This window comes from Paramormyrops kingsleyae, chromosome 18, assembly GCF_048594095.1.
Source record: "Paramormyrops kingsleyae isolate MSU_618 chromosome 18, PKINGS_0.4, whole genome shotgun sequence".
NCBI classification, from domain to species: Eukaryota; Metazoa; Chordata; class Actinopteri; order Osteoglossiformes; family Mormyridae; genus Paramormyrops; species Paramormyrops kingsleyae.
The window spans coordinates 21719841-21734417 of NC_132814.1; the positions used below are offsets into that span (position 1 = coordinate 21719841).

At 41.4% G+C, this 14577-nt stretch overlaps 3 protein-coding genes across 5 annotated transcripts in view; 2 read left to right on the forward strand and 1 right to left on the reverse strand.

The window, feature by feature from the left end:
- Nucleotides 1–14577, reverse strand: part of LOC111855334 (basement membrane-specific heparan sulfate proteoglycan core protein-like) — a 115460-nt gene that overhangs the window by 90881 nt on the left and 10002 nt on the right. The gene's annotated exons all lie outside the window — the stretch shown is intronic.
- On the forward strand, nt 2520–6015 carry LOC111855335 (serine/threonine-protein kinase pim-3-like). 3 transcript variants are annotated; one of them, XR_011983611.1, is made up of 9 exons: nt 2520–2566; nt 2821–2963; nt 3221–3315; nt 3459–3503; nt 4169–4547; nt 4889–5065; nt 5156–5294; nt 5414–5473; nt 5677–6015. XR_011983611.1 is itself a non-coding variant. In XM_072702382.1 (8 exons), exons 2-7 carry the CDS (start codon nt 2828–2830, stop codon nt 5245–5247), a joined length of 924 nt encoding a protein of 307 aa, XP_072558483.1. In that variant the 5' UTR covers nt 2520–2566; nt 2821–2827; the 3' UTR covers nt 5248–5294; nt 5414–6015. The 3 variants fall into 3 exon arrangements, 1 of the variants encoding a protein (XP_072558483.1); XR_011983612.1 differs by having other exon boundaries at nt 2566–2617; XM_072702382.1 differs by having other exon boundaries at nt 5414–6015.
- On the forward strand, nt 8067–10185 carry LOC140579710 (serine/threonine-protein kinase pim-3-like). Its single transcript, XM_072702383.1, has 5 exons — nt 8067–8562; nt 8904–9080; nt 9171–9304; nt 9431–9490; nt 9694–10185. The coding sequence occupies exons 1-3, from the start codon at nt 8220–8222 to the stop codon at nt 9260–9262; spliced, it is 612 nt and encodes a 203-aa protein (XP_072558484.1). The 5' UTR covers nt 8067–8219; the 3' UTR covers nt 9263–9304; nt 9431–9490; nt 9694–10185.

The window sequence follows — 14577 nt, forward strand, 5'->3', positions numbered from 1 at the left end:
TGACCTGTACACCCTACTCTGTATGGATGATGCTCTCAAATGCTTGTCTCTATCCTCATCCAAGAGTGGTCATTAGCAGATTGCAATGCCGTACCAAGACAAGGAGAAGGCTGCATTCATCTGCTCATTAGGGTTCTACTGATTCAGTTGTATGTCTCAGGGTATCTCTGGAGCTCCCATTGAATTTCGGAGAAGCTGGTCAGAGTTGATGGGAAGATGGATGGAGCTAAATACAGTCTAGAAGGGGGGTACTGGCTTGAACCCCCCACCTACCAGAATATTTTTCGATGCCCCTGGTACCCCCCCTAATTTCATTGGCGTAGAATACTGTCAATCTGACAGTGCCCAACATCGTTTGATAAGAGCGTGTGGTAGAAAAATTATAAATCAACCTCTCTGATGACACAGAGAGTCACTTAGAATGAAAGTCTGGACCTCTCAGTTTGGTGAGTAAAGAAAATCTCTTTTATTCCAGCAATTCCAGCAAAGCGCTCCCATCTCACTCTGGCACTTGGTACCAAGTCACCCCCAGCACACAGAGAAACCAGTTGATAAACCATAACTCCCAATTTCCAATAAGGACTTCTAAGTCCTGATTGGTCACAAAACACCAACAAACCAAGCTGAAACGTATAACAAACACAATTCTCCTGTTCCATTGGTTCACCATGGTAGCAAGGTAAAGTTCACCCATTTTGCTCAATTTACCGGAATCTGTCTCGGCTCCAAGACTCTACTTGAGATATGTATATAGATATTGATTATATGACATTGAATCACTGTTAATGTTTGGGTGTTCCATTGATTAATGATTAACACATTGACATATTGTCATTAAATCACTGCAAATACATGGTTAACATATAATTAGTATGATTAACAGTATGATTAACATGATTACTTATACATTTGCAATCGCATAACATTATATATATTGTCTACTGCAACTATTTTATTAAGCTATAATTCTTTGTGCACCAGTTGGGGCGGCTTCGAGTCTCTTCCTGCAGGTGGTTTCTCCCCCCCTTTGCTCCACTGTCTGCCTCTCCAAGGTCCGATCTCTCTTCAGGGTCTGTGGAACTAAGTGCAGGCAGCTGGACCTACCAATGTCCAATTTTACTTCCACAAACGCATTAATTCACTCCCTGGCAACCTGACAACGGCGGTGATTGGATCTGACAGCTATCGGCATCTGCACGTTTAGAAGAGCGGATTTTTTTCAGGCACCAAAGACACGACTCGATTACAGACCACAACATTGTTCATAGCATACAGTATATAATCTCAATTATAGAGTTCTACATATGTGAATTGGATTGTTGTCCTTTTGTTTCTTTTGCAAAATTATATGTGTAAAGGCGACTCCAAACCTGAACTGCCAAGAGTCACCTTGAATATTTTGCTAATTTACTGTGTTATGCAGTCAAGTGAAGAACAGTGACTTATTTTAAAGATTAAAGGCATAATCGCTTCTCTCAAAAAAGCTACAAATGAGGTAGTAAACATGGAAATTTGATGTTTGACAATATTATCTTAGCGATGTAAGTGGATTTAAAAAAGTCTATACATTTCACACTAAGAACAAGCGAACACACCAGTGATTGTTAAAAATACTGTTAAATGAATAATTCATGCGTGAGATTTTTTACTATATAAGAATTGTTCAGTTCTATCCATGAAGTTAATCAATATAAAACTGCACATGTCTTCTAAGGTAATTATTAACACTGTATTTATTTCTGATACAATTTAATTTGCTCTCAATGTACATGCACATAACAACAAGAAAAGACTGCAAAAAAGACACCTATGGCATATATACCCAGCTGAATGGACGATTTTGTGAATTATACACCTTCTTTTTCAGGGATTTATGTGTGTGCGCATTGTGTGTTTTGGTAATAAAAAAAATTAAATAATCCAAATAATGAAGTACAGTATGTAAAGTAAAGACAAAGAAGTGGGCAGTAATGCAGTGATGCAGCTGTTACAGGTCACAGGACCTGAAGATATAGCTAGAAGATGGCTGTTTTAAAATTAAAAGAGCACAGACGGGACGCATCAGTGGAGTATGTAGTCCAAGCGTTTCTTTATCTAAAGAAAATCCCGCGAAACTTCAACTAATGTTCCCATTAGGCTATAACGCCATCTGGCGGTACACAAAGAAATAGCAATTATAGAATTGCTTTTGAACAAAATAACCATTAAACAAATAGACAAATTGTGACAAAAGTCTTGTGTGCGTCACACAGCGAGCAAAGATGCTGGAATAAATGAGTAAAATGAACTTAATGTATAAATATGCCCGACACACAACACATACAGCATAAAGAAACAAACAGAACGATCTCTCAACTAACTATATTACTGCAAAATAATATTTTCGAATACGTCATTTATTTTTCCATTTTATGACCGGGATTGCGCCCCTGGGATCCAGCCCGGGTGAGCCCGTGCATTAAAACGCGCATCTAATTCACGTTCTAGAATTCAAGATATTCGAATGATGCTCACTCATATATAACTAAACAGTCACATATCAATCACTTGCATCGTACTGTGCATGGTAAGGGACTTATTTGCTCTCTTCCGACAACGAATCCTTATAACTTATATGGTATTGATTATTTGGTTATAACCTTTCTGGTTGATTTTAGCGGATATGTCGTACAATATATATGTAAAAAAAAAAAAACTGTTTTGAGCTGTATGAATAAATAGCCTTTAATTTATTTGGTAGTACCCATTATAAGTTATGTGTCTTGCTGTAAAGTGTTTACATCAAACAGCGTAACATACAATAAATTACTTTTGATTTAGAGATAAAATGGGCACCAAGCGACCACACTCTGGTTCTCTCGACGAACCTCCGTCAAAGAGAAGGAGATACAGTCCTGAGCCAGAGGAAACTGAAGCGCCTCGCCATGACACCCAAGAATTGGGTTTCAAAATGCCCCGCAAAGGTTTGAATCGACAGATGACTGTCTTTGAGAGAGAATGAGAATTCCAACTAAATAAGTTAGCTTACTCTGACAGTAGCATCTAATAGGAAAACTAATGATAATACTGATTTAACAGATCAAACTCCAAGATAGGTATGCAGTAATAAAATATGAATGCATGCTATTTAAAGTCAATAGTGAAGTGTCTACAAGTCTATTCTCATGGAGAAAGTGCCGTATGGATTCTTTTCTTCAACTGTACCTACCTAATGTTGTAGAACCTTTGGAGGAGCTTTACCACCAAGGGAGGCTACTCGGCCAGGGTGGCTTCGGAGCTGTCTATGCCGGAAGCCGGAAGAGCGATGGCCTCCCAGTAAGTCCCCAAGTGGTGTAATCGCAACATGCATAGTAATATCTGTCCAGAGATCCATCTTATCCTGCCTGTCATAGACACCTGTAAAATGTGACACCATCTCAATATACAGTATACAACACTAAAAAATGTTCCCCCTGTAGGTGGCTATAAAGTATGCCAGAAAGGATGGCGAGGAGATGCAAATGGTAAGTGTCCTCAGCCATGGAGCTTGGTTTCCTTAGATCAGGGGTATTCAACTCAAATTTAAAGAGGTCCAGTTAAGAGAAAAATTCTTGAAGCAAAGGTCCGGAAGATCATAATGCCTAACTATTTAATAGTGTGATATATATTTAAGTAGCCTATTAGTTGCATCAACATTGTATGTAATCAGTACCTGACTGTCAAATCAAATTAATTCAGTCCAATTCAAAAACGTTTTGACATGATTTATTGTCACGTGACATAGATTTTCAGTTCGAGATGTCTGCACAATTGTAACAGTTCTTACCTTGTAAATAGTCTGCTTTTGTATTTAACCATGTAAATACACTTTTGACGTAGGCACATTAGCGCAGAGAAATGGCTGCGTACGCCAAACTATACGTCTTGCTTGGCGGTCAAAGGCATTTGACGTTCAGTGGCGTGGGAAACGGCGTTTCTACTGCTAAACCAGTACCGAAAAGACTACAAACGCTGTGCCGGTTAAAATAAAAGCGCCCCGTCAGGTTTTAAATAATAACTAAATGTTTTGGCTGTCGGTCCGGGTCCGTATGGGACAGCTTCTGGGTCCGGACCCGAACCGGGGTCCGCCTGTTAGTGACCGCTGCTTTAGATGAATTTCTGCCTAAACATACGTACATCCCCTTCATAGCTTGGAGTTGACGAGCCCATCCCCCTTGAGGTGGCCATGATGACAATCATCAGCCTTCCGTCACCCTGCGAAAACGTGATAAAGCTCATTGATTGGTTTGTTGGAGTCGATGAGTACATCATAGTTTTGGAAAGGCCGGACCCATGCCTGGACCTCCACGAGTTTTGCGCTAGCAATGGAGGATTCCTTTCTGAGGACATTGCTAAGCATGTGCTGGGCCAGGTTCTCCGGGCGTTGCGTCACTGCCAGGACTCTAAAATCCTGCATCGAGACCTCAAGCCGGAGAACCTGTTGATCCAAACAGACACTCTAGAGGTCAAAGTCATCGACTTTGGATGTGGAGATGTCTGGATGGATGACACCTACAGGGAATTTGCAGGTCAGCAAGGGAGGCTAATTAAAAGCCAGTAAAACTGGATTAGTAGCAGGTTGTGTTTAGTGTTCAACAGATCTGGGGCCTGTACTACGAAGCGGGGTTACTGGCTTATTGGGGTAACTTGGCGGATTTAAAGTAGTCTGGGCAAAATGTAAGTGAACGAAAATCCGACAAGTTACCCCGATAACCCAGTAACCCCGCGTCATAGTACAGGCCACTGGACTTGTGATTAAACTCCCTGTAGGGGAGTTGGATTTGTATTCTTGGGTCCTAACCTGACTTGCTTCAGTAAAAATACCCAGCTGTATGAAAGACTTTGTGAGAAATTCACCTTGTTGTTTCAGGGACAACAGCCTACGCTCCCCCAGAATGGTTCCTCAGACGGGAGTACCTGGCAGGCCCTGCCACGGTCTGGTCAGTGGGGGTGACTCTGTTTGAGCTGGTGTGCGGCTACCTCCCCTTCCGCAGAAAGAGGGCAATCGTTTCAGGCCACCTAAAATTCCCGCCATGGGTCTCTCCTAGTAAGCAGCTTACTTTTTGCCCGTGACTCGAGTTCCACGAATATTATTTTCTGACTAACTGTGTGACTCTCTCAATTTGTTCTCTGACAGACTGCCGCGATCTGATTCGACAGTGCCTTACGCGCAAAGTGGCAGACAGGCTGAAGATGGAGCAGATTGAGCTCCATCCGTGGCTGAAGTAGAGCTGACCATCAGACTCAATGCTAAAATACTTCTTGCCTATAGAAAGGTTTGCTACTCTCACTTAAAAATAAAAGATACAGATGATATAGCAGCTGCTTTGCATCAATGTAGCTTGTAACCCTTGGGGATGGTTTATAAAGGAACCATTGTTGTTCTTTACTTTAGAACTTAACATGTCACCATTTGAGGCAAGGGAGAGGAAGGCACTGCTGAGTCTTGAGACAGGTAAGAGAAAACCATTCTTGTGTCTCATTCATGTGTCCACCATAAAGGTCTTCAGGATTTCTTTTGCTCTTGAAACCAGTGAACAAGTCTATTTCTAACAACTATGGACAAAAATGCTCTGTGACTGAATGTTTTGCATAGGTTCCAATTCCTATTGTTTCCTAAACTGCATTCTTTTTTGTACATCCATACTTATTACTTAGATTTATGTCATGTGTGCAGTAAGATGGGAGGTGCAGAGACAGGCCAGCTAGACACAAAAAAAGAAGGCACTCCTCAAAAATCTGCAAGGACCTACACCCTTGCTGAACATGAGCTACTTACAGGAGCACCTTGAGACATGATCATGTACAACTACTGAAGATTACATTATGGTGCCATAAAATGAAACGTGTTTTTCACCTTATTATGGGTTATTCTATACTAGAAGCAGTAAAACATCTATTCTACAACAGCTACCACTGTGCTAGAGGTGTAAGTACTAATGCAGACTGACTGAGGCCTTTCTAACAGAGAGTCCCAGATCCGGTTATCCAGGGAGGTGTTCAGACCCAGCCCGTTCATTTTAGTAGACAGTTTCTGAGGAATTACAGTATTACATGATGAACTGAAATTGATGAACAACATCCTTATGTGAGAGTCTCTATTGTCTAATGGGTCAATGACAGGTGAAGTGCAGTGGAAATGACATTGTCGATGGATCACTTTGGGCGATAGGCAAACTGGAGAGGTCCAAGAAGCTGTGACGGGTAGCTTTGATGTGGCCCATGATTAGTCTCTCAAAGCACTTCATAATGACCGATGTGAGTGACACAGGGTGGTAATCATTCAGACAGGACACAGGTGATTTTTTGGGGTCTGGAATTATCGTGGTGGTTTTAAGGCATACTGGGACAACTGCCTGACTAAGGGAGGTGTTAAACCATCAGCAGTGACATACTTCAGCGTATCACACATTTTGTTTTTGTTAATGGGCAACTGCATTAGCATAACCCATCAAAACAACAATGGGTGAGTTTGATTTCATGCAGCCACTTATAGTGCTGAATCTGACCGCTATCGGCATCTGCACGTTTAGAAGAGCGCATTTTATTCAGGCAGCAAAGACACGACTCGACTACAGATCACACCTTTGTTCATAGCATATATAATGTCAGTTATAGGGTTCTACACATGTGAATTGGGTTGTTGTCCTTTTTCTCTTTTGCAAAATTATATGTGTAAACGCGTATAATGAATTCCAAACCTGAACTGACAAAAAAGTCACCTTGAATATTTTGCTAATTTACTGTGTTATGCAGTCAAGTGAAGACTTATGCAGTGACTTATTTTAAAGATTAAAGGCAAAATCGCTTCTCTCAAAAAAGCTACAAATGAAGTGATAAACATCGAAATGTGATGTTTGACAATGTTATCTTAGCGATGTAAGTGGATTTTAAAAAGTAGGCCTATATACTTTTCACACTGACAAGTGAAGAACACACCAGTGTTTGTTAAAAATAAATACTGCTACAGTAAATGAATAATTCACGCGCGAGATTTTTTACTACAGTATATAAGAATTGTTCAGTTCTATGCATTAAGTTAATCAATATAAAACTGCACGTCTTCTAAGGTAATTTTAAACACTGTATTTATTTCTGATACAATTTCATTTGCTCTCAATGTACGTGCACATAACAACAACAAAAGACTGCAAAAAAAGACATCTATGGCATATATACCCAGCTGAATGGACGATTTTGTGAGTTATACACCTTCTTTTTTCAGGGATATATGTGTGTGCGCATGTGTGTTTGGGTAAAAAAATGAAATAATCCAAATAATGAAGTACAGTATATAAAGTAAAGACAAAGAAGTGGGCAGTAATGCAGTGGTGCAGCTGTTACAGGTCCCAGGACCGCGCACAGATGAAGATATAGGTAGAAGATGGCTGTTTTAAAATTAAAAGAGCACAGACGGGACACATCAGCGGTACATGTAGTCCCGGCGATTCTTTGTCTAAAGAAAATCCCGCGAAACTTCAACTAATGTTCCCGTTAGGCTATAACCCCATCTGGCGGTACACAAAGGAATAGCAATTATATTATTGCTTTTGAAATAATAAACCATTAAACACATACACAAATTTTGACAAAAGTCTTGTGTGCGTCACACAGCGAGCAAAGATGCTGGAATAAATATGAGTAAAATGAACTTAATAGATTTTCAGTTCGAGACATACACAAATTTTGACAAAAGTCTTGTGTGCGTCACACAGCGAGCAAAGATGCTGGAATAAATATGAGTAAAATGAACTTAATAGATTTTCAGTTCGAGATGTCTGCACACGTGTAACAGTTCTTACTTTGTAAATAGTCTGCTTTTGTATTTAACCGTGTAAATATACTTTTGGCGTAGGCACATTAGCGCAGACAAATGGCTGCATACGCCAAACTATACGTCTTGTTTGGCGGTCAAAGGCGTTTGACGTTCAGTGGCGTGGGAAACGGCGATTCTACTGCTAAACCAGTACCGAAAAGACTACAAACGCTGTGCCGGTTAAAATAAAAGCGCCCCATCAGGTTTTAAATAATAACTAAATGTTTTGGCTGTCGGTCCGGGTCCGTATGGGACAGCTTCTGGGTCCGGACCCAAACCGGGGTCCGCCTGTTAGTGACCGCTGCTTTAGATGAATTTCTGCCTAAACATACGTACATCCCCTTCATAGCTTGGAGTTGATGAATTCATCCCCCTTGAGGTGGCCATGATGACAATCATCAGCCTTCCGTCACCCTGCGAAAACGTGATAAAGCTCATTGATTGGTTTGTTGGAGTCGATGAGTACATCTTAGTTTTGGAAAGGCCGGACCCATGCATGGACCTCCACGAGTTTTGCGCTAGCAATGGAGGATTCCTTTCTGAGGACATTGCTAAGCATGTGCTGGGCCAGGTTCTCCGGGCGTTGCGTCACTGCCAGGACTCTAAAATCCTGCATCGAGACCTCAAGCCGGAGAACCTGTTGATCCAAACAGACACTTTAGAGGTCAAACTCATCGACTTTGGATGTGGAGATGTCTGGATGGATGACACCTACAGGGAATTTGCAGGTCAGCAAGGGAGGCTAATTAAAAGCCAGTAAAACTGGATTAGTAGCAGGTAGTGTTTAGTGTTCAACAGATCTGGGGCCTGTACTACGAAGCGGGGTTACTGGCTTATTGGGGTAACTTGGCAGATTTAAAGTAGTCTGGGCAAAATGTAAGTGAACGAAAATCCGACAAGTTACCCCGATAACCCAGTAACCCCGCTTTGTAGTACAGGCCACTGGACTTGTGATTAAACTCCCTGTAGGGCAGTTGGATTTGTATTCTTGGGTCCTAACCTGACTTGCTTCAGTAAAAATACCCAGCTGTATGAAAGACTTTGTGAGAAATTCACCTTGTTGTTTCAGGGACAACAGCCTACGCTCCCCCAGAGTGGTTCCTCAGACGGGAGTACCTGGCAGGCCCTGCCACGGTCTGGTCAGTGGGGGTGACTCTGTTTGAGCTGGTGTGCGGCTACCTCCCCTTCCGCAGAAAGAGGGCAATCGTTTCAGGCCACCTAAAATTCCCGCCATGGGTCTCTCCTAGTAAGCAGCTTACTTTTTGCCCGTGACTCGAGTTCCACGAATATTATTTTCTGACTAACTGTGTGACTCTCTCAATTTGTTCTCTGACAGACTGCCGCGATCTGATTCGACAGTGCCTTACGCGCAAAGTGGCAGACAGGCTGAAGATGGAGCAGATTGAGCTCCATCCATGGCTGAAGTAGAGCTGACCAGCAGGCACAATGCTAAAATACTTCTTGCCTATAGTAAGGTTTGCTACTCTCTCACTTAAAAATAAAAGATACAGATGATATAGCAGCTGCTTTGCATCAAGGTAGCTTGTAACCCTTGGGGATGGTTTATAAAGGAACCATTGTTGTTCTTTACTTTAGAACTTAACATGTCACCATTTGAGGCAAGGGAGAGGAAGGCACTGCTGAGTCTTGGGACAGGTAAGAGAAAACCGTCCTTGTGTCTCATTCATGTGTCCTCCATAATGGTCTTCAGGATTTCTTTTGCTCTTGAAACCAGTGAACAAGTCTATTTCTAACAACTATGGACAAAAATGCTCTGTGACTGAATGTTTTGCATAGGTTCCAATTCCTATTGTTTCCTAAACTGCATTCTTTTTTGTACATCCATACTTATTACTTAGATTTATGTCATGTGTGCAGTAAGATGGGAGGTGCAGAGACAGGCCAGCTAGACACAAAAAAAGAAGGCATGAATATCGCAGTGTGCAGGGTGTCCAGCACACCCTGCAACATGTGACGTCGCCACTGCCAATGACGACCGTGCATCCAGCTCGCCGTTCTGCCAGTGTCATCTTCCTTGTATGACCCGCTCCCTGCCTTCTGGCTGCCTGGCGATTGGAGGAAGTGTTGGCACCGGCTTGTCATCTCCCCCCTACTCTGCGTTTGTGTTTCAGACTACACTGTATTTGACTCTCCCTGCCGGCCCCTGGAGGATGGGCTCCCCCTTTGAGTCTGGTCCCTCCCAAGGTTTCTTCCTTCTAGGGAGTTTTTCCTTGCCACTGTCGCCTATGGCTTACTCACTGGGGGCTTTGGGTGGGGATGCTGTAAAGCGCTTTGGGACAATGTAATGTTGTGATAATGCGCTATACAAAAATAAATTTGTTGTTGTTGTTGTTGCTGTGACATCAGGCATCTTAAATAATGCTGAGCTGTCCCTCAATAAAGATATAATTATACAGATGTGTTTTTCATCTCTTTTTGTGTCTCTAACCATGGTTGCCTGAATATCCATGTCAAGTTATGATGATCTGACCTGAATTAAGACGAGGGCAGGGTATGGGGGAATCCAGACATCTTGGGGTGACGCATGCTGGATACCTTATCTAGGATTGTATTTCATGATTGATTGAGAGTCAGTCAGGCATGTTTTATTAATTACACCTTTACTGAGCAGCACTACAACAGATTCACTGATTTGTTTCTACCTCAGACCCAAGTTTATTCTTGCTGCAAACACTTTCTCTCTCTCGGGCAGCGTATGTCATCAAAATGGTTCATAGCATAGCATTTGCTGCTCGGTTATGAGCGGTAGGATGTTGCAGTACTACTACAACTCATGGGAGTAGTTCTTCACTGGAAGCACACAGATATGGCAAGAGTAGCACTTCCCTCTTGGACCTGTGATGCACCATTAACGTAAATTACCTGTCAAATGCATTTTAGATCTCTGAGATAGGATATGCTGCTAGCTTGCAAGCTGTGGAATGCCATCTTTCAACAACACTCCTCAAAAATCTGCAAGGACCTACACCCTTGCTGAACATGAGCTACTTACAGGAGCACCTTGAGACATGATCATGTACAACTACTGAAGGTTATGTTATGGTGCCATAAAATGAAACGTGTTTTTCACCCTACAATGTGCTATTTTATACTAGAAGCAGTAAAACATCTATTCTGCAACAGTAAAAGCTCACTTTTTTGTTAGCGAATTAGCATTTGTGCTAACTTTAAAAACTGATAGCGGAACAATTAGCTTTCGCTAACTGTAAATCCACTAACATTTTCAGAGGTAAAATGAATAAAGTTTAACAGTCAAAAACATTAGTAAAAGCTAAGATCATACATATTTGTTCCTTTCTGTTGTGAGCATGTCTGCAACAGTCTATCTGGCACGCTGTTGACTAACTTCTTATAAACACAATTGGTCGATAACTTGTTGGATTTAAGGTAGTCCAAGAAATCCTTCTTTGTGATACAGCCCCCAGGTTGTATTGTCCAGGTTCTGATTGACTGAGTAATAGACTAATTAAGAGCTGAGACCCTCTTTCCTACATCTGGGTAAGCGGCGCCATGTTTGTAGTCCCCAAGCAGCTTAACTGAGGGCAAAATATCAGCATGGGAAATTTGCAAAACAGGGCAATTTGCAAACTTCTCTGACAAATGGATCATTGTTCCAAAGAAAATTAAAGCAGCTTTTGTTAATTGTAAAATGCAAACACCATAGAGATTATAGTAGAATCATTGGGGACCATACATTGCGGAGGTGTCGCGTCAACCACCTGAAAGGCAGACAAAAATGAACAGGGTAATAAATACGTTTCATGATGGGATTTTCTGTTTTAACTACCACTATTATAAGCTATCAGCTATCACTTTTAAAGATTAACAGTAGGGCTGAACGATTTATCGATTTCAAATCGAAATCGCGACTTACATACATTATACACCCCAAACTAGCGACCTCTTTTTGACCACCAGTAGTAACATCAGTGTATCACACGTTTTGTTTTTGTTAATGGGCAACTGCATTAGCATAACCCATCAAAACAACAATGGGTGCTGGTTTAAAGCAATGCATTCTGGTCCTTACGCAATGCATCATGGTCACCATGTCACATGGTACAAAAACCTCGCGAGAGCAAGACGACCTAAGACAGATCGCGCAGCACTGTGACTGCCCGAACTGCGATCCTGGCTCGATCTGCGAACGTATGTGCACACTGATTTTCCGTGTAAGTCAGTATTTAATCTGTATACTCCTAACAGTGATTCTTGCAGGGAACATTGCAAACTTAGTAGACATATGTTAAAAATACTTGAAGTGAGACGTAATGCAAAAACTGGCAATCAGTATCCATCTTTAAAAAGAAAGTAAACAAAAACATTTCAATAGGCCAAAATATTTCTTCGCTTAGTACCTCATTGACAAACTCTTTTCCTTGGTCTGTTATGATTTTACTGACAAGACCAAATGTGTGCATCTTTCCGATTATAGCTGCAGAAACTTCAAATGCAGACTTGGAATTCAAGGGTTCAGCCACGACCCACTTTGTGAATAAATCTGTCATGGTTAAGACATATTTATTGCGTCTTGAAGTTTCACGAAGTTGGCCAATGAGGTCCAAGCCCAGAACTGTCCAAGTTCTTTAACCTGTTGAAATATTATTTATTAGTAATATAAATAAACGAGTGTGCGCAGGCGTTCGCATATCGGGCCAGGATCGCAGTTCGTGCAGCCACAAGCACCTCTCAGCCGGTGTTCTGACGTGTTGAGCTACCTATCGAGACGCGCTATCGAGCCTTTCTGCACATGTGCAGTTCCACTGTTTTAGGGTTAAGGGTTTTATGGGTTTTTGAGGGGTTAGGGTAAGAGTTAGGGTTAGGGCTATCGATTAGCACTACGGTAGCCTAACTCGACAAAGTAGCTCAACTCGACAGAACACCGGCTGCACACACTGGAACCGCCTCCGTGACGACACAACTTTGCCCTTATTGGCTGAAGAGTTTAGCCACGCGCATGACGTTTGTATCCCAGGCAGTTCCAATGCGTTATCTTCCATTTCTCCCGAGATCACTTAAAACAGTGAGAACTTGTTTTCAGTTAATTCACCTGGTAAAATAAAGTCTAAATAAATTACATAAATGCTGTAATAGTACACGTAAGTTAGTGGTTTATTTATTGTTACTTGTTAGTTACTGTAATGTTGCGCTGCTTTATTTGTTTAATCGTCCAGTCTGTGAGGAAGGCATTCAAGTAAGAATTGCGAACATGTAATTACCATTTTGGATTTTAAAAGTTTAATTTTCCACAAGAATGTAAGTTTCCACGTTTCTGTGACTTTTTTTCAATAGGCTGTTTCTAACTACCAAGAATATGGTAATGTTTCCTGTGCATTTGGGTACCGTGCTAGATATTTATATTATATATATTTGTGCATCCTCAGTTTAATACTGTTTCTGACCTGGCTATGATAATCATAAATGTGTACTTTCTATGTTGATATTCTGTACTGTTTCTCTTTTTGACAGAAGCCACACACTAACACATGTAAATATTCTACTGGGAGTCTGGATTCTTTATGGACATTCTAATCGGATGGTCCACAATGATCACACTCACCACCCAACCAGGGCTGGACTGGCCATCTGCTGTACTGGGCACTGGCCAATAGGAATGTGGGGTAGCAATTTTTTATTTATTGTTTTTATCGCGGGAAACACCCAAAGTTCAGAGCTGATTTTTACTCACTGTCCAACCCGGTACTGAAGCCCTCATTTACTGGACATCTACAGTCTACATGTTTTTCCAACAATGTCCAGGTGGTGTCGCTACACTCCACAGAGAGCTGTAGTCTTCTGAAGCCACTAAGAAAAATCATCAACAAAGCACACACATCATTTATATTCAGGTTTCATTTATTACACCTTAAAACATGGACAATTACACAACCAAAAGCTACTCAGATTTATCGCAGTGGAGTATAAGTTACTCCACTGCCCAAAAACCTAAATACCTATCCTACACTGAACATTCTGCACAATGCATACTATTAAAATAATACAAGACTATTTTAACATGTAAAGCCCTGTATTCAACTGAGTAAATGGCTTCAAAAACATAGACATACAGCCAACCCACAACACTGAACAGCAATTAAAATCACATTTCAGATAAAGGGCCCATAATTAGTATCTCAGGTTCCTTTTCCGTCACATATTTCTTTGGTAGCCAGTTTGACTGTTGGTTCTGAATATCTTTATTTCTCTGTCCATGCATCCATCCATTGAATAACTGCTTATCCTGGTCAGGGTCCCTGTGGGCCTGCAGCCCATCCCAGGCAGTAGGGGGCACAAGGCTGGGGTACAAGGCTGGGGTACAAGGCTGGGGTACAAGGCTGGGGTACACCCTGGGTACGATGCCAGTCCACTGCAGGGCTCACTCACAATGGTCACTGTCTAAATGCCAGTGATGGTGAGATTCCTCGATTCGCATCAGTGCACCGGCATAAAGATTTAAAAGATTTTGATTAAATGTAATATGTTTAGCTCTTTATAAATTTGTATATAGCTCAACACGTCGCAGTGCCCGCTGTGGTAAAGTTAGCAGGGAGTTATTTCGGGGTGAAAAAGTATAACTAAGCATTAACTGCTTAAATATTATTGGTTATAATTTTGTTGTATTTGTCCATGTTTTATGGAGATAACAATGAACAGTTTAATTTGTGACTAATGTAAACTGTTGCACACAAAAACAAGTTTTTGTCTGTGAAGGGAGAGGAAAC